The 20,055-nt window shown below is 34.4% G+C and overlaps 2 protein-coding genes across 3 annotated transcripts; both read left to right on the top strand.

Moving 5' to 3' along the window:
- The first annotated feature begins 808 nt into the window (after positions 1–808).
- Positions 809–8,251, top strand: LOC148274016 (uncharacterized). The gene is made up of 6 exons (XM_088237748.1): positions 809–1,278; positions 1,513–1,879; positions 5,211–5,504; positions 6,372–6,570; positions 6,786–6,875; positions 7,332–8,251. Exons 1-6 carry the CDS (start codon positions 1,141–1,143, stop codon positions 7,645–7,647), a joined length of 1,404 nt encoding a protein of 467 aa, XP_088093874.1. The 5' UTR covers positions 809–1,140; the 3' UTR covers positions 7,648–8,251.
- Positions 8,252–9,958: 1,707 nt separating this feature from the next.
- On the top strand, positions 9,959–19,422 carry LOC148274015 (uncharacterized). 2 transcript variants are annotated; one of them, XM_088237746.1, is made up of 8 exons: positions 9,959–10,277; positions 11,426–11,786; positions 12,413–12,484; positions 12,798–12,973; positions 14,638–14,921; positions 15,950–16,039; positions 16,346–16,492; positions 19,058–19,422. In XM_088237746.1, the coding sequence occupies exons 1-8, from the start codon at positions 10,140–10,142 to the stop codon at positions 19,227–19,229; spliced, it is 1,440 nt and encodes a 479-aa protein (XP_088093872.1). In that variant the 5' UTR covers positions 9,959–10,139; the 3' UTR covers positions 19,230–19,422. The 2 variants fall into 2 exon arrangements, with proteins under 2 accessions (XP_088093872.1, XP_088093871.1); XM_088237745.1 differs by having other exon boundaries at positions 9,996–10,277; positions 12,795–12,973.
- The last annotated feature ends 633 nt before the right edge of the window (positions 19,423–20,055 follow it).

Here is a 20,055-nt window from a genome sequence, read left to right as displayed (position 1 = left end):
GGTTTTCGTACAAGTCATCAAATGATTAATTTCACAATCGTGCAATCAACACATTTTATTTCTAGCTACCTACTTTAAAATAATTAGGCCACAGTGAAAGAATTCTTACTAATGCATTTAACAATATTACAACACTAAGCGTTAGAAAGGCAACAATATTTCCTTTTGATGGGAAATGACAGTATAAAAACATTTGTACAGATTATTCTCAGACTTATTGAGCTCTTCTAAAAAAGGGAAAAAATTCCCAACTATTTTTCACGAGACATTATATAGAAGACGATAATTTTGGAAATATCAGTCACTTTAATATTATAGGGCATCCCTAAGTCTCCCATTTTTCAGCCCAAGAGCTAACAGAAGGAGTGAATGTTCTAAAATTCTAACCGTTCTTAAATTTGATAGGTACTACCACTACTACCATCACGCCACTTCTCCGTAAGGGTAGGCAGAGAGGGTAGACACTCGTCTATCTTGACATATTATATCCCTAGCTTATTCAACACCCATACATCTTGTCAGACATGGCTTTCGATTGTGTCTGCTTTTGACATGACCAGACTTGAGATTACGGATTTATTTAGGTACATTTTTATATAGTCAGTAATCATTCGTTTTTAGGTGTCATGTGCAACATGAAATTAATTCGTGCGATAGAAAAATTGTAAGGCGATAGGTAGTCCGAAATTCGCCGTATTCCGCTGGAAACAAAATACAAAAAACGCTACCTACGTACTTTTTTGTACGCTACTTTGAAGTAAGTACCTATAAAATGACTCCATGACGTCAATGACTTTGACACAGAAATGTATTAATCTGTGGAAACGAAGTTTGACGTTTATACTTTACATATACGTTTTGATTTTGATACAATTTAATGCATTTTGTATTATTATCGTTCACTTTCTCCGTTTATCTTTATCTATTACTGATTATCGTAATATTTGTTGTTATGATGGTCCCATGTCAACATTTCTTTCGTAAAAGCTTTAATAACTTTAAAGTAACACAAACTTTACTAACTCATTTGATAAAATTAAAAATATGATTACTTTATAACCAGTGCCATTCGTGCCGTCAAATTAGTGTTTGATACTAGTATAATCAAGGTAGCCTCGTCCCGCTAGTTTGCTTGTAAACATGGATTTAGAATTGGATCTCGATTTAACCTGCAGAATATGCCTAAAAAATTGTGCCAGCAACGATATTTATACAAATTCAAAGAGACTTCAACAAAAATCTTGTAAAGATATGATGAGCACAATTTTTTCATTTGAGGTACGCCGCAACTCTTGTTTATTTTATCCTTTCATAGTATAACATCCATATGAAATTTCAAACTTGTTATATTTATCAAAATTGAGAATTGAACTTCTCTAAGTGGTCCACAAACCACTCTTTGACACATTATTTTTGTAATATAAATACTTAAACTAAGGCTCTATTTTTTAAATGTCAAAATAACTATCGTCTCGAATGATTTCCTTTATAAAATGCATCTCCCCTTTGCAGCCGACTCCGGAAGACGGTATGCCTTCCAAAATATGCTCGGCTTGTAATAACAGGCTGATCTCCGCATACGAATTGAAAATTCTGGCTGAGAAGTCATATCGGAAGCTTCTGGACATCGCAGAGAAGGTCAAGTCGGAGGATGACCGCGACGATTATAATGGAGAGCTTCTGTTCGACGACTTCCAAGAGGAGTTCAGCCTCCCGAAACCGTTAAAGGAGGAGATTAAGGAAGAGAACAAGGAAGATTCACCGAGCGAGTCGCAGCAACTGGCGGACGAAGACATTCCACTCATCTCGCTCAAGTCCTTGCTTGACAATGACAAACAAATCAAAATGAAGCAAGATCCTTCGGATGCACAAATTAGTGGTAAGTATTATTTTTTAATACTATGGTTACACCCTTACAGTAATAACCTAATAGAGTCGCCCGTATGGAGAAAATCCATTCTATGATTATTGACAATGAAGTTAGATACAGATTACAGCAATGCAACGGGCCATAGGTACTTGGGTTGAGAATTGCGAGCGCTAACCGAAACCGTCCATTACACGTTTGTTGTTAAACTAAAAACCAAACCAAAAATTTAGAACGCCTTTGTTCTATGCAATAGAGCTTAGAGGCTTCTCTAGAGAATAATTACTCTGAGGTTACACCAGATGTGTGTTGTGGTTTCAGTAAAGAATTTTGGTATATCGTTGCTAAACGAAGGTAAATTTTACACTTAACTTATTAATAAGCCTAATATATAAAATTTCTGAATAATCCACTAATTTTTCATTCTTTAACTTCATTTAGAAATGAAATTTACTAAAAAATTCAACTAATGATGTTGCGCCTTGAATCCGAAGCCGAATATCTGTAGTTCTGTAGTTCTGTATGTAGACACATTATAAGTGTACGTTGTATGGTCAATTATAGTTGTCATACATATTTTAATGTGCAACTGTGTGACCAATATTCAAAAGTAGATTTATTTTTAACAATATGTATAACATTTACATTTTTAGTAATATTTTAAGTTGTGTGATCAATTATTTTATGTTATGTATAATTTTTATGTGACAACATTTAAAATAACGATATTATGTGGAAGCCTCTAATTGGACTTTACGATGTGTATTTATAATATAATTGTGTCTTATAAATTAAAAAATGTCTGTTAGTTTTCCAATGAAATAAATATACAAATTACCATAAAATTAAGAATAGTCCAGAAACCGCATATGAGCATCAAACAGAAGGCGACTAAACTACTCATAAATGAGTAGTTTTACGTTTGGACCCATTAGTTTATATATAGTTTATAGCTCAGTATGCAACTCCTGATTTGAATTCAACTATGCCATGTTGTGTCCTTTTAAAGTGTAGAAATACTGCTAGGATCTTAAAGAATCAGGATAAGATCACACCTCATGTGTAATTAGTAAATGAATGTGTAAGTAGCAAATACATTACTTAAAAATTAAATTATTTTGTTGAATTGAATTATTACCATCTGTCAGATTGTCGAAGAAATCAAAATGGACATTTCGTTAGTGTTGCCAGGGTAGTAATTTTTTTACCCTACTTTGCTCATCTAATGAGAGGACTAATGAAAATTGGACCTCGGATTTAACGACTCTGTGGTGGACATTTGACCGACATTATCTTTAAAACATCAAATATTATTTAACATGATATAAAAATATCCATTTTATGTAAAATAAAATTTGTTTTATCTTTTAAGTTCAGAGTTCATTAATTCAATCACTCTTTTTAAATGACTTTTTACTTATCTACTCTGTTGTGTCAATCAATATTTCCGCGTGCACAATAAAATTTTAGAGAAATTAACAGATTGCTTTTTTTTTACCTTACGATTATTTTGTTATGATTATTTTTTTTCCCATCATGCAACATTATGCGGCGACATCACTAATGCGCAAGGCAAAAGTGGGGTATAGTGGGGGAATTTTTGGACACAGTCCGATGTTTTCAAATATGATTCTACGCTCCTTCTGGACTATTCTTAATTCTATGGAAATAACATTATAACATCTCATAATTTAACCTAAATAAAACTCATCTTTATAATTAATACCAAGTTTTAGACACCAAAGTTACTTTTCAATATCAATTCGTAATTTATATATTAAGAAGTTCATTTTATTCAATTAGAAACACAAACTTATACAAATAAGATTAAAATTTATAGCAACAGAGAGAGAAAATGTTTTTGAGAAGGATTTTTTTATCTTTTTTTAAGGAAATACGGAAGTCTAGGCACTACAGGGCTTATAATCCGTCGTTGGCTGGTTTAAGTGGCCACTTTGCACACTGTGTAACATTCACAATTCTGCCTATGTTCAAACATCCATTTCCTTGACTCTTCCATCTATTGACTTTTGTCCTAGGGAGTGATATCCAGCCTTGTCTACAAATGTTTAGGCGTACTCAAAATATTGTTAAATAAATAAACTCATTCTATAATTTAAATAAAAAAAATACTTTTCTTTATTTATTCATACAAATACATATTTATTACAAAAAATAATGACATATTGTATTTTTATGTATGACTATATTTTCTGAATAAAATAAAAATAAATAAAATATCACTAGCTCTATGAGGCCAATAGCTCTATGTTAAATTGGGATCAACAAATTAAAAATGATTACATAAACACATATTTAAATAAACATCTGGACAACACTCTTATAAACTCGTAAATCGTATATAAATCTATGCAATATCTCGCAGCAGTTTCCTGCAATGGTCTTACTTTGTTTCTAACCTTTGAATAATTCCAGTTTTGAAGCTCCACAAGCTTCCTTCTCAGGGTTTAATTTAGTAAATAGTTATTAGAAACGAAGTGTTTTTATTTTTATTGTATTTTATTTATTCATTCTTTTTTTGCATTAAAAATAATGATCACACTCTGGGGTGTCCCGTGCCAAGGGAAACATTTTACATTATTTTGAAATGTGCCCCCAGTATAAAACCATTTGTTGGCCTATTTTTATAATTATGGATAGCTTATATAGCGCTATTTTCGTAATATGATACCTCGAGGGAGCTTTAAAAAGTGATTATTTAAATAAATAAATTTAATTTGAACTTTTTGAATTTGTAATTTAAGCAAAACAATTTATTTTGCTATCACATGCTATGGATTTATTCAAACGATTTAGAGAACAAGTGGGTTTTAAATTTTTTTTAAACATCACTTCACTCTCACAGTTTCGCACATCTGCTGGGAGAGCATTCCATGCCATGGGGCCCTTCGACCGCAAATGTGCGTTCACCGAATGTAGTGCACTGTTTGCGTAGAGGTGTAATAACTTTTCCTCTCAATGTAGATGTAGCCGATCTAAGCGTAGGACGTCTGTCAGCTAGCTCATCAGGAATTCAAAGTTCACTTAGACATGTGGCCTGATCCACTCATCGATCCATGTGCAACCCACCTCCATTATCAATTTTTTATAGCAATTTTATAGTGAGTACTTACTAATTATCCTTATGGACAATAAAAATAAGTTGTACACTTTAATAGATTGTTTGTTTTTTTAGAAGCATCAGGTTGGAGTGTCCAGTAACTTCTAATGAACTTAACTTCTTTCGTTTAATGAAATTTAAACTCATTATATTTTGATTTAAGCTTATCGTAGCTAGGTGGGTACCCGAGTCTGTCACACGAAGATCTGATTTGATTTTCAGACTCGTCCGAGCCCCCGGTGAAGAAAAAACGCGGCCCTCGAGGTCCCCGGGCTCCCAAGGCCCCCAAAGCCCCCAAAGGCCCGAAGCCCAAGGCTCCGCCGCGCGAGCCCGTCATGTGCGAGCAGTGCGGGAAGCTGGTGACGGACATCTACCTGCACCGACAAATCCACACCAAGGGCATCATCTACCCGTGCGGGGACTGCCCCAAGACCTTCACCAACTACAGCGGCCGCCGCCAGCACCGCGATGTGCATCATCTCGGGAAGACCTACTTCTGCCCCATCTGTCAGAAGAGTGAGTCGTGTTTTCGTTACTCTTCTACGGCAGAGACTGCCCCTCACCGATAGGCTTGCCAACTCAACCGACCGAAAATCCGGGAGGTAAAATAAAAAAGAAACAACAAAATATAAAAAATTAATTTATTTATAAACATGCAACATTCAATAACATACAAAAAAGTCATTTTTAAAATGATTTTTAATGAAAAACAAGGTAATACTAGGTTACTGGGCGTGTTTTCTTAAAATTTTACTTTTTTACACTGCACGCAGAATCATTTCGTACATTTCATGGTCCTTAGACTACTACCTGGTGGATATTGTAAGTGATTACTGATGTGGCGCGGTTGACTATTTGTCTAAAAGGTATTTGACACTGCAATATTTTAATGGGACTCAATAAAAACATGTAATTTACTAATAATAATATAATAACCCTCGAATATTTCATAATCCCTGGAATGGCACTTGAAGCGTTAGACTCTTACCTTCATATGACAAAAATGATCAAGATACGCAGCTATTGGTGTACTATTGCAGCGCCCTGTGCACCATTAGGAGCGGAAAGGGAATGACGATGATAAATTATCATGCCTAGTTATCCATTTAATTTCCGTCGACCGGTTCAAAAACCATTTGGATTCTTTTTTGAAGGAATAAGAACTTGGACAAAAAACAGTACACGAGATATAGGCGCACCAGCGAAGGCTGCCTGCCTATAACGAATAATAACAATAATACCCTTGGACTGTATTACTCGGTCGAGACATATTGTAGCGCTCCAATGAGGTCTGGGATGGTGTAAAAGGAATGGAATTGAATGTAAAACAGAGTGTCGTACCTCCTGTTCTTAACCTCCGACATTTCCTGGATTTCGTTCTAGCTGTCAAACGTGGGGCGGATCACCGCCGCATGATGCATTCGACGCGGCCCAAGAACGTGGAATGTCCCATGTGCAAGAAGTGCTTCTTCACGGCCCCCGAGATGCAGCGACACTTCGCCATCCACACGCAGGAGCGTCCCCACCCCTGCTCCGTCTGCCAGCGTGGCTTCCGCACTAAGACCATGGCAGACTACCACAGGTATGCAGACCTCCGCAATCTCTCATTACCGCTTTTATGATGTTACGTTATTTACAGAAGATACGAAAAATACTTTTGAGAAGGGAATTATAGAGAATATGCTTAATTCACTCTTGAGGAATTTAATATTTTTCTCCATCTGTTAAGATATATGTAAATTTATCTTTTTCCAACACCTGCACTTTTTATATATTTAATTTGTACTCGTGTTGTAGGCGATCTGTTCACGAGAAGGAGAGGACGGCGGAGTGTAAACTCTGCGACAGGAAATTCTTCAACAAAACTGAATTAAGAAAACACACTAAGTAAGGCCATTTCTGTATTTCTTATATATAATTATATCTGTACTTTACTCTATTGTTCTACCTGTCCCAAACGTACAATCATTTTTAAAAAAAACCTTTAAAACAAAATTATCATAAAAAATCAAATCAACCTTTATTCAATTTTGTTTCCTACGTTGCGTTTTACTTTTTTAAATATTTTGACCAACGAGCGCTTTTGCATAAGTAGGCATCTTCAGGACTGATGCCTACTTAGGCTCAAAAGCACTTGTTTTTGTGAAAATATGTCGGTTGATAATTTTTTAAGCTCCGTAAATGTTAAGAATTGCATATTCCCTTTTTTTAAAAAAAATTCCTTTATTTTTTATAAGATGGATATCAACTCTATCTGGCGGTAAATGTTCTTTATATAGCTAGCCCGATGCAGATGGCGAATATTTCCCAAAGCCTTTTTTCATGTCCCCGATATTGTTTCAGGCGCCATTTCAACGAGGAGAAAAAGCACATGTGCAACCAATGCGGAAAGAGGTTCCTCATCCCGTCTCGGCTCAAGGCCCACGAGGTGACGCACTCGGACGTGCGGAACTTCGTGTGCCAAGTTTGCAACAGCGCCTTCAAGACGAACTGCACGCTCAACGCGCACATGCTCTCCCACACCAAGAGGAAGACGCACCCCTGCAAGTACTGCGGGATCATGTTCGGCAGGAACAACCACCGCACCACACACGAAAGGAACGTGCACGAGCGGAAAGCGTTGAATGCCGCTAAGCAGAAAGCGGATGCCGTACAATAAGTCAAACTGATATTAATACTACGTTTATACATGTAATATCGGAGTTTTTTTTTAACACAATCTGTTAATAAATTACTTAATTAATTAAATATCTTTGTATTGTGAATGTACTAAAAGAATTTACTTAGTAAATCATTGAAATGCCGTTATGTACAAATTAACATGTTTCTAAAAATCAATATTGTTTTTGCATTTATTTTCCAATATTTCGTATTCCTAATAAGTCTAATATTTCAATTTTGGTGGCCATTTTCAATGAGTTGTAAATAACTCACTATTAGTAAATGGAAATCAAGTTGGGGTAGAGTGGGACTCGAACCTTGTACCGCTGATCCGTGAGTCCGCAACACTAGCCACGGGACCACAACCCGATTCAACTTTAATTATTAGTACTTTACATTTTTATACAAAAACTGATTAAACTAAAAAGAATCAAATATGTATATTCAGCCATTCTAAGTATGTAATTCATTTCATTTTGATAATGTAATGATTTACTTTCATTTATTTTGATAATGTATGTAAATAGGTTTTTTAAACTTAAATGATGTTATAAATTATTATTAAAAATAAATATTTTCTTGACACAGAAGAATTTTTTTTATTACTGGTTTTGTTATTTTCTCCTTCTATGTGTGTTGTGTCAGATCCCTCTGATGTTGACCATCACCTGAGAGTAGAGTCTCTGACCTGAGCAGCTTTAGACAGGGCCTCCACTGTTCTAATTCCCGTCTAGTCTCGTATGTTCCAGAGCCAAGGCCTCGATTACAAATGCTTTTTCATCAGTACATATTGAGACGGTACAAAGTAAAATCGATACCAATGTACATAATTGTGTATATTTTTATGAACATTTAAAATAGCTTTGTCGGTAACTTTTAATTGAACATGTTTAGAGAAAAAAAAATATGCTTATTCTATTTTTCATTCGGAAAACTTAATTTTACTTTGTAGATGAAATTGGAGATAGATGCTAACATTCGATTGTAATACAGGCCCTGGAGATCTGTCTTCTGCCCGCACCTCGTCGAATCTCTATTTTGCTACAATATTTGAGTTTAACCAAATGTTTGTAGACAAAAGACTGGATTTCACCCCCTCGGTAGTCATTAAGATTAACAAATTACAACAGGGATGGAGAATACCTTCAAGAAGGGAATATGGAAGTCTAGGCATTTACAGGGCTTATGACCTGTCATTGGCTGATTTAAGTGGCCACTTTACACATTGTGTAACATTCACCATTTTGTCTATGTTTGAACATCCATATTTCTTCAATTCTTCCATTTGTTGATTTTTGGTGTAATTTGTTAATCTCTATTTTGCCTTTTATAATTAGGTGCAATAGTTTGTACTTCTCTCCTCTAAGCGCATGCCCCAGGTAGGACACCTTCTAGACTTTGATATCAGGCTATATATTTTCTCTCGCTTTTTAGAGCACATTTGCATTGCTGATCATATCAGACCATGCTACGATGCATCCGTATTTCTAATGCCTCTAGCCAGTTCATAGTACTGATCTTGAGGATCCACGAGTCAACTCCGTACAAGAGCACTGACCAAACATAGCACCTAACTATTCTTTGGTTATTTTAACTTATGAATGCATATTTGTTTGTTTGAAGATCACTAAAAAATCATTCAAAATGAGTTTTTTTTAATTAGTAGTAACACAATACATGAAATAATTTCGAAACAAAACTTATTGAAGTTTAATTATAGTGGTTATATTATGCTATAAAGAGATAAATTTATGTTAAAGTGTAAATCAAATCGAACAATAATTTTTATTTAGGCACATTATTTGATCATCTTACCTTCATGTAATAAATATGATCAAGATACACTGCGATTTCTGTACCAATGCAGTTCACTATGCACCATTAGGTGCGGAAAGGGAATGATCATATTTTATAGATAAAAATAAATAAAATATTCAAGATACAGCCATGAAAACCACAATCAATCTTCCTTTTTTAAATTTTATATGCTACATGTAGACTTACCTTACTATGGAATACATTTAAGAAAACTAGTACACCTACCATGCGATCCCAGGTTTGACTCATGACAGGGCGGACATGAAATATTATTTATTTATGGTAGTTCTATGGTGCAATATTTCATCGGTCCTGGATTGGTACCTGAAGCATAAAACTGATCCAAGATCCAAGGTACCAGCAGCAATTGGAATTTCATTGCAATGCCCCATGCACCACACAGTGCGGATTGACAACGTATTGTCTATGGGTCATGTAGGTCACAACCTTACGTTTACAACATCCAACCAACACCGACTAGATTTTAGTCTATGGTACAATCTATTATGAACAAACTGTATGCGTGCTGTATACAAAACAATCTGTACAAATCTGTGGTTGTCAGTAACGTCAATTTTATCTGTCATAATAAGTTTACAAATACAAAATCATAGCCAAATAAGTTGAATTTATTTATGTATTTTTTATACTAAACGTTTATAAATATTCAAAATGTCCTACGATTTAGAACACTCTTGTCGTATTTGCTTGGACAACAAAGCTTCGCATAACATATATTTAACCAAAAGAATTCACAACTCCTCTAAGGTGGCCTGTAACGACATGATACTGGAGGTGTTTTCACTGACGGTAAGATATAATTAGGGAATTATCGCATTTAATTTGGTTTTCCAGTATTATTTTCATTTGACTATCTATGATCCGTCTTCATCAGAAGGCACTTAAGTAGAGTTTATTTGACTAATTTAATTAAAGGATCATCAATATCTACACTCGTATAGAACGTTTTAACTTACTGGAATAAGTTAATTCAACGCATGAACACTTTAAACACCTTATTTAATTCAGTGTTTACGTTCAAATCTCCAGATTGGAAATTTCGTGATTTTAAATCATTAATGGCAACAAACTATCGCGTGTTCCTTCCTCACTGAAAGTGAAAAATAAAAATACCTCGATTTTATGATGTTATTTCAACTTCGCCATGCTTCAGATTCAGGTTCGATTCCTGGCAAGGTGAATGTGAAATATTGATTTTCAAGGTGGTTCTACACTGCAATATGTAATGTAAAAAAAGTGGTTCGGATACCCCGCAATCAGAGTACTAATGCAGTGCCCTATGCACCTCTGGGGGGGGATAGTATTTTATTACAGTAAATATAATACATATCTCCATTTGTATATACCCGTCTTCTTCATAACTCATTACTTGATCCCTCATTCCACATTCCTCATTATATTTGTTATGCGTATAGCAAAATTATTTTTACTAACCGGGTTATAATATGTCAAGCTCTATCTGTCTGTTAAAAAACAGCTGTAATTCAAAAGTAAATATTTATATTACTTATTTTTATATTAGATTTCTTTTAGTAACAAGCCTGCCAAAATTTGTACTTGAAGTTTAATAAATAAAAATAATATACATCGACGCTGGAAAGTAATTTTACTGAAGAGGCGATTCAGGTTTTTTTTTTAATTAATGAAGAATTCTTTATTATAAATTGTGAAAAACAAGACTTTAATTGGCTCTTTTGTAAAGTTGCTACATTCGTGTCGCTCGGTAACTTTGTCGCTAGTTTGTGCACTTTGCGCACTCACCATTCCGCCTGTGTTTCAATCTGCTAATGACTGGTCTTAATTCTTCATCTCCATTGAAATATTTCTTTTCTGATGATGAATGAAATCCGTTACTTGTCTGTGGGTATTAAGAAAAAAATGAAATTTTCTTATTTGTTCGTTTAATTTTATATTGACATTATCGGTCGCTATTGTAGGTCCACCAAGATGACGGTCTTCCGCCCAAGATCTGCCGCAAATGTTTTTCCAAACTTTCCTCCGCCTTCAAGTTGAAGAAGCGAGCGGAGGCTTCCCACCGGACCCTGTCTAGGTTCTTCGCGATGAGCGAGCTGAAGGAGGAGATCGTGGAAGAGATCCCGACCAGGGTGGAGTTCCCGGACAGGGAGGAGTTCCCGTCCGAGGTGGAGGACTTCGCTTTGGACTCGGACTTGGACAGTGGCCCGGAAGACGGCCACCCGGATGACCGACTGAAAGAGGAGTCGGATCGAGACTTTGACTTTGCCCAAGAGCCTGTACTATTTGCCGAACAAGAAAATATAAAGGAGTCAGACGATGAAGGTCGGTCTACTGTTTTTTAAAGTCAATATTTTACTAGGCATTTATTTCTTGATCATTGTGGTGTGTTTTTATTTACTTAAAATTTGCATTACAGCACACTTGCCGATTGCAATGTGCAAATACGTAATTTTTTTTAATGTAAAAAAGTGCATAATAGAAAATTCTAAGTAAAAACTTAAAATCCACAAAAACAAGACAAAACGAAGGCAACTAAATCACCAATACACATCACGGTACATAATTAGAGAGGAAGAGTCTAAAACTGGTAATCCTAGCGTTGAAAAGATCATCCTTTGCCAATGTTTCATATCACAGTTCAGTGTCAACCATCAGGGTGATATAATGAATGTGTTATTGTACCTTATTTAGATTTTGTATATTATAATATAACCTTTTAATCTTATTCATATATTTTTTATAAATCAAAATCAATTGTTTCACTCCATCTAGTTTAGACTGCCTCTCTGATGGGAAATTTTCTCATTATATTTACAGACTCTACCTTTGTCTTTTATTAATTTATTTGGGCAGTTTATCACACAGTTTCGTACATCGCTTTTGTTTATTTTATTTACTAATTTGATATAATATTGTCGTGCCAATATAATATAAGTTTTATTTTCTAGAAAAGAAGATAAAGACAAGAAAACTCAAAAAGAAAACTGTTATAAAAAAACGAAAGAAGAAATGTAAAACTGGTAAGTAATTAAATTTCTTGGATCAGATACACAATGAACTTTTCTGGCACAGCATAATAACCCATAAAAACACATTATAAAACTGGTAAGTGTTTTAAAGGTGTGTCATATATACATTATTATTTATAAAATTAAAAAAACGGTTTTTCAAATTCATTTCCATGTTATTGAAATTGAATATATTTGTGACATTCAGATATTTATTATATGCAGTTTTGTAAGTATAATCATGTTTATCGTTTTCCAATCTAGGTCTTGTTTATTCCAATATAGCATGTCTATTATACTTTTAATATTTATGTTTTTTTAGAAGAATTAGCTAATAATAAATCAAAACTTGAGGAGACAAAATCTACAGCCAGTAAAGGAATAGCCAGAGTATGTCCGCTCTGTGGGAAGCAAGTAGTCGACATCAAGTCCCATATGGAGACACACAAACCCAACAGTGAGAAGCGCAAACTGCCCTGCATGAACGCCGGATGTCCTAAGGTATGGTGGTTAATTAACAATATATTTACCATGTCCAAATATTTCTACACGTGTACTCGATTTAACCCTGGCATAAACCAATGTGTTTTGGGAAAAGGAATGCGTATGAAGGCATATACCAGAAGGCGAAATAATTTATTTTAACATTTATGTTTCTGTTTTATTAGTTGCTAATGTTTCCCGCTACATTATTTTATTTAAATAGTGTCATATCAGGCTAAAAGACCCAATTAGAGTTGCGAATTACGGCATAGAACACTTAAACTTAAAATAAATTGCATTCAACTGTACGTAGTAATCTCACCGGGAATTGAACCCGAACCGGTATTAGCCATTTCACCACTGGGAATACCTATAATAATATATTATGTTTGTTCAATGAATGGGTGGAAAAATGTGATGACAATGAATGTCACACAGTGTTCTTCTTCTTTTTTTATGGCTTTCACCGACGTACTGAGGTGTTCTAGCCAGTGTCAAGTTTATTTATTTATTAATTTGTTATTAATATATACAAGTTATTGTGATGGTATTTGATACTTACTTCACTATATAAAACTTATTTACAACCTAACGCTTTCAACTAATAGATACAAGTTATTTAAGTTTATTGGGTGGGGTTAGGAGAGTTTGAGTACGAGTAGGGAATGGAATATTAATATCGGAGAAGTCGGATAGAAACTCAGGATAATAATACGGTTTAAGTCTTCCTCATCAAGCTGACATGCCAGAGTCCCGGACGTGGATTCTGAACAAGTGGGAACCATTGCAGCAGTACCCGATAAGTGGAATACATATAGCGGATGTCTCAAAGTTGTTCAGAATCAATTTGGAAAAGCAAGGTTTTTGCTACCATTCAAATTCAAATAAAACAACTTAATTTTTAACCACTTTATTTTATTACCGACCGGTTTCAAAGCTACAAAAATATTCTTATCTAAATATTAGATCTAACAAGACTTGACTTATTATTATTATTACCTCTATATGTTTAGGTTTAATATTTAGTAGACATTGTTAAAATTATAAAATAGGATAATATTCATTACTAAATTACACCTTGATAAGGAAGCTCGTGCAGCTTCCAAACCGGTTGGTAATAAAATTAAAAATAAGAGATTGAGAAACATAGAACTGAGATGGACCTTATATGCGTGTGTCCTATCTCTATTCCAATCAATTTCTTTTCGTGTTCCCAACCATTTCACCGGAAGTCAAAATCTGCTTTTTATAACATCTAAGGGCAACTTTTATTTTTATGCCCCAATGTCCAGAATATGTAGATTAGTCAAATTGTCACACAACTTGGAAGTCTGGGATAGATCTTCCGGCTTTTCGTAGATCTCTTCACCACTAAAACAGCGTGGGAAGTTGGATCGGCATGGTTTAGCTCGAAGTTTTATATGTTTATCGTGTTTATGAGTATATTGTATACCATTATTTTATTGCCCTTGTTTGTCTTTGCTACAAAGTTTTATGATATTTTGGTACAGTTTCTTGTACTAATGTTTCTTCATATAATTGTTGTAATTGGCTTAGGCTGTATAAAAAATAAATAAAAAACATATTAATTTTATTTGAAATATAATTCAATTAGTACTTCAAAAATTTTTTTAACACAATCTATGATGACTCTAGATCCTTGACAGTGCTTGTGTCGGCAGGTGTTTATATCGCAGAGTTCGCGGCGCCGTCACGTTCTGGTGCACCACCTGGGGCAGCTCTACTACTGCGAGCTGTGCCGGAAGGAGTACAAGCACGGCGAACAACACATTCGCACCGCTCACTCAGCTGAGCCGCGCCCGCTCGGCTGCACGCTGTGCGACCGCCGCTTCTTCAGCAGCGCGCAGCTGAGCCTGCACCTCACCTCGCACACCAAGGAGCGCCCCTTCCCCTGCCCCGTATGCGGGAAGGGCTTCCGCTCCAAGGCTGACGGCGAGATTCACAGGTGCGCTTTATATACAAACATTGGAACAACGTATGTACATACATGGATTCCATCAGAGCCTTTAACCTTTTGCCCGAGACAAACCTGGGCACAATAAACCGATACGATTTTTAAAAACTGAATTATTTACACAATCAACAAATAATTATCATGTCATTATTATATTTATTAATTAAATAAATAACTTTACAAAGATTTTTAAAAAATGTCATTACAGCCAGTTTAATAATGATTACCTACCGCGCCCACTTTGAGAGTGAAAAAATTGTCTAGAGCCCCCAAAATTTTTAAAACATATAATCTGTTTCGCATCATTTTTTTTTTTAGTAAAAAGGAAATACATATTTGCGTTGTTATTATTTACCCATATATTTCAATTTTTGGGGCCATTTTCAACGAGTTATAAATAACTCACGCATATTGCATAAGTGGAAGTTACAATAATTAAGTCTAAGATTTAATGTGTGGGAAGACATGCTCGGCTAAGAGAGTGTTAACAGACGCGGGTCTAAGAGGGTGAGGGGAGTCGCAAAGGGAACATGGTCAATAAAGGCGAGGGGTGGTTAAATGTGTGATTATTAATTAGGTTGTTCTCAGAATTTAATTTTTTTTGAATTTCTATTATTTCTAGATTATTCATATTACTGCTTTTGTTATTTACTTGGTGCAGGAGTTTTAGGGTGTGATTGTTTACTTATTTTTCACCATAAGAAATAGAGTGTCCAAATACCATATAGCTCGCACCATACATAATTTCCTTTTTGTTGTGTATAATGTTTAAGAAGTAACTTCAAAATCACAGAATTTCATAAGATCTCCTTTGCTGTTTCAGTGTGATTATTCACTTTTGGATTAATCTTTTTTTTGTGTTTTTTTTATTCGGCACAAAGCAACTAGATAACTAATCAAAATATTTTGATGAACATAAGCAAGCTGCTTGCTTAAAATTAAAATAAAAGTTATTATTATTATTGTTAATTCCTGTAATAATATTAATGAAATCTGTAATCTTGTATATTATTTCTCAGGAGAAGTGTTCATGAGAAGGAGAGGAATATGATGTGCCAATATTGTCCCAAAGGTTTCTTCTCCAATGCGGATCTGAGGAAACATTTGCGGTAAATATCTCTACTGTATTACATCTATTAACTGTACAACAGTTCCCTGTACCAATGAGAGATCATTCACTTATAACAAAAAAAACATAATTTAAATTTTATAAATCTGTAGTAGATGTTTTTACTCTACCGAGGGTAGAATAAAATCAATCTCAAACATTGGATTTATTATTTTATGCAAAGTAATTAAAATGATTGTTGTTCTTGGTTTGTGTGATTTAGTTAATTACAACAACAATCCATCTCGTCGTTTCCTTGTGGGGGTAGGTAGAATTTAATAACTAAAAAATGATTTTATATCTCCAGCTCCCACACAAATGAAAGAAAGTACAAATGTAAGGATTGCGGACAGACTTACTCCACGTCTCACCTACTGAAGATACACTCGAACAGACATACCGGACTCAAAACATACCACTGTGAACTCTGTGACAAATCATTCTATACTCCCAGGTAATATTCCAAATTATTATTTTAATTGTTTTCGTTTGTTAAAAGCCCAGAGGGCTTTTACAATACAGAAGTGCTTATACATAATAAAGTTTACAAATAATACAGTTATACCTCGTACACTATAAAGGTTATAAAGTATGTATATATTTTTAAAAATTCAATTTATTATGGCTTTTACCATTCTTGATAATACTAGCTAAGGTTATCAAGTATATCAATAATTAATTAAAAAGTTAGTAAGGATATGTTTGAGGGTAGGCTGAAAAATAATGCAAACATGCTTGTAGAACACGAATCAAAACATATAGCAAGATTGGGCAAAACATACATCAAAGTTATATTATTTTTCATAGTCACTGTTGAGCCTAACACATTTCTTCTTTTAAAATTATTCCTACTTTTCTGGAAACCAGGACTTGATAGTTGCTTTCACCTCATCGTCCGAGGTGTAATGATTACCAAATTAAAAAAAACGCAAAGCGCAAGATCGGGGGAGTAAGGAGGGTGTGGAATCTGTTCAAACTTCAGGTTTTGCAAAACCTCTTCAGTTGCTTGCGAGGTGTATGGACGATCGTTGTCATGTTACAAGATTATTGTTCATATTAATGAAGCCGACATGTTCATTGGATATTCCAATATGGTTTGCTATACACTTCTGAATTATTCGCTAATCATTTAGAATCAAATCGTCATCGGGTTTGCGATGTTTATCGTCTGTGGCAATGATCGGACGTTTGCTGCGTGTTTCATCAACAATTATGGCTTTTCCAGGCTCGCAACCACACATTTTACTTATTTATTGTGTATGCAGACAATTGGTAGAATTCCATATTTAATTTGGTAATGTATCCAAAATAAAACAAGTTTATTGGATTATAATTCTACTTTATTTTTTATAAAATATACAAAGGGTATATTGTGACGCGTTTCGCGTAATAATCCAATAAACTTGTTTTATTTTGGATACATTACCAAACAAAACAAATTTTACTACCTATCAATTTACAGTAGACTTATCAACAGCATCGTCTCTATAAGTAGCCTTTAAACAGCGCGCTATTTAACTCGCGTTGATGAAGCATCAGAATACGTCTTCATTCTTCCGCCTCTCATAATACGCTAGATGTACGCCTTCAATCCTGCGCATGCATATAGAGAAGGAATGTTACTTCCATATGCCACCAGGCGCTCTTCTGAAGTTCATTTTGTTCGCGTTCTACAAGCATGTGTGCATTCTTTTTTAGCCTTCCCTCGTAATAAGGAACAATAACAGTTATTCTAGTGTGCAATCAAATTTTTACAGAGTTTAAATAATTAATTGAATAACAAATTACAACAGGGATGGGGAACATTTTAGAGTGGGAAATATGGAAGTATAGTCATTTACAGGGGTTATGACCTGTCATTGGCTGGTTTAAGAGGCCACTTTACACACTGTGTAACATTCACCATTTTGCCTATGTTTGAACATCCATATTTCTCAAATTCTTCCATTTGTTGATTTTAGTGAAGTTAAAGAGCTGAAACGTTAAAGAGTGAAGTTAATGACTTCCCAGGGGGTGAAATCCAGTATTTTGTCTACAAACATTTGGACAAACTCAAAATATTGTAATAAATTGAATCACTAACGACTAAAATACAATTAGGACAATTTAGTAACTGTTAATAAGAATCAAGAGAAATAAGAGTCACTGATGTATAATATATTATTATGCAGCTCTAATATTATACATAATGTACCTACTAGCTGTAGGAGGATATAATTATACTGATCAATAAATTGACTAAAGCTTAAACCTGATCACCTTATTTTTTTATTTATTTAAACGCCTTGTAGGCTTTTACATATATTTATATATAAAGAACAGGCATATATTTTACACAAAAGTAGCAAAAAATTTAATTGAAGTAATAAGAATAAAAAAATAAAAATATATAAAAACTAATCTTACAAATAGTTCATACATACATATATATATTCCAGTAGAGAGAACAGAAGTTCATTTTTTCCCATCGGTTATATTAAAAAAATCTTAAAGTTAGAAGAATGCAGAAAGATAATAATTAAGAATACAGATATAAGTTAATAAAAGGTATACAATATAAAACAACATAGTGTTATTTAATTATTTAAATTTGGAGATAATAAATTGTTACACTGCCTTTTAAAATTCAAAAGTGTTGTATTAAATATATCTATATCATTTGCGTATTCGTTTGCAAACACATGAATTTTCCTTATAGGCGAGTGTGCACTGTAGTTAGTTGTAGATACATTTATATAGAAGAGTTTATTAAATCGAGTAATCCGGCTTTACCTTCCTTAAAGGTAAGGACCTTACCTCTATGTGGTTATGCAGATATCCCGAAAATTTAAAAAAATGGAAACCAAGAATATTACATAAAATTTACTCTCAATATTACAATAGAACTCGATTTAAATGGCAAATTTTCAATACTAAATTTTTATCTTTTATTGATATGTACATCATTTCGATCTCAAAAAATATCTGCCTCGTTTCATATTGTAAATAAATTAAATGGCATTTGTTTTGTACTTTGCAGCAATCTAAAGATGCATATGATAACCCATACCAAGGAGAAGAATTACGCTTGCAAGTTTTGCGAGGTCAAGTTTGGCAGAGCGCACCACCGAAATCGCCACCAGAGGACGGCTCACGAGGGAAAAGATGACACTGTGAACCGCGCCGCTACCAAAACAGCGATTACAATATGAAGAAAGGTCTACATAACCTCGAAACCATAAAATTGTGCATCATCTATTGTACCTGTATTATCCCATCAATGGATATACATATAAATAAATCCTGATATGTGATCCGATTAATGATTATATATTTTGTACTGTTTACCTTTGTCTTCCACTTAATAATCCTTGCGTAAAATAAAATACTACTAAATGGTCCTAATGCGTGTGTGTTTATTTATTGCCGGTGTTTTTTTTACACACATTTAGATACTACCTGGTTACGCGTGAATGTTTACTGCCATTTATATGTTTTGGTTGTCCTCTTTTCCTTGAGAAGTAAGAACCTGAGCAGCCTGGCAGTACCTACCGCATTCCAACAATTCACAAATTCCACATTCAAATATAAAACTGACAGCTGTATTTTTCCTAAAAACAAAAGAATATCTCTTCTGTGATCCGCATGATAAACTGAAAGCAAAATAATATTCATACCACTATCTTTTTATACATTTATATATAGTTATCGCTAGTATCAATAGCATTATTATCATCACCGCATCCAATATCCAGAAATCCTGATGCACAAAGCCGAATAAAGAAAGAACCAAACATCTGCATCATTCCCTCAATAATATCTGGTGGAGCTAGGGGAACACTTCAACACAGGTGAGTCAATTTCCATTGTATATTAAGTGGCAGTAAACGTCCTTAATAGTGTGTGTGTTGGCTGACCTTGTTGGACCATCTTGGATTAGTTCATGCGCTCTCCAGACTATCGAGGAATCAACTTTTGCGCCTCTCTCTGGCGTCACCACTACCATTTGTTTTAAAAATCCTAGTATCTATACTCCAT

The sequence above is a fragment of the Micrasema longulum genome, unplaced genomic scaffold (assembly GCF_059751315.1).
Source record: "Micrasema longulum isolate JH-2025_06_02 unplaced genomic scaffold, ASM5975131v1 h1tg001779l, whole genome shotgun sequence".
In the NCBI taxonomy this organism is placed as follows: Eukaryota; Metazoa; Arthropoda; class Insecta; order Trichoptera; family Brachycentridae; genus Micrasema; species Micrasema longulum.
This window is presented reverse-complemented; position numbering and strand designations above follow the sequence as displayed.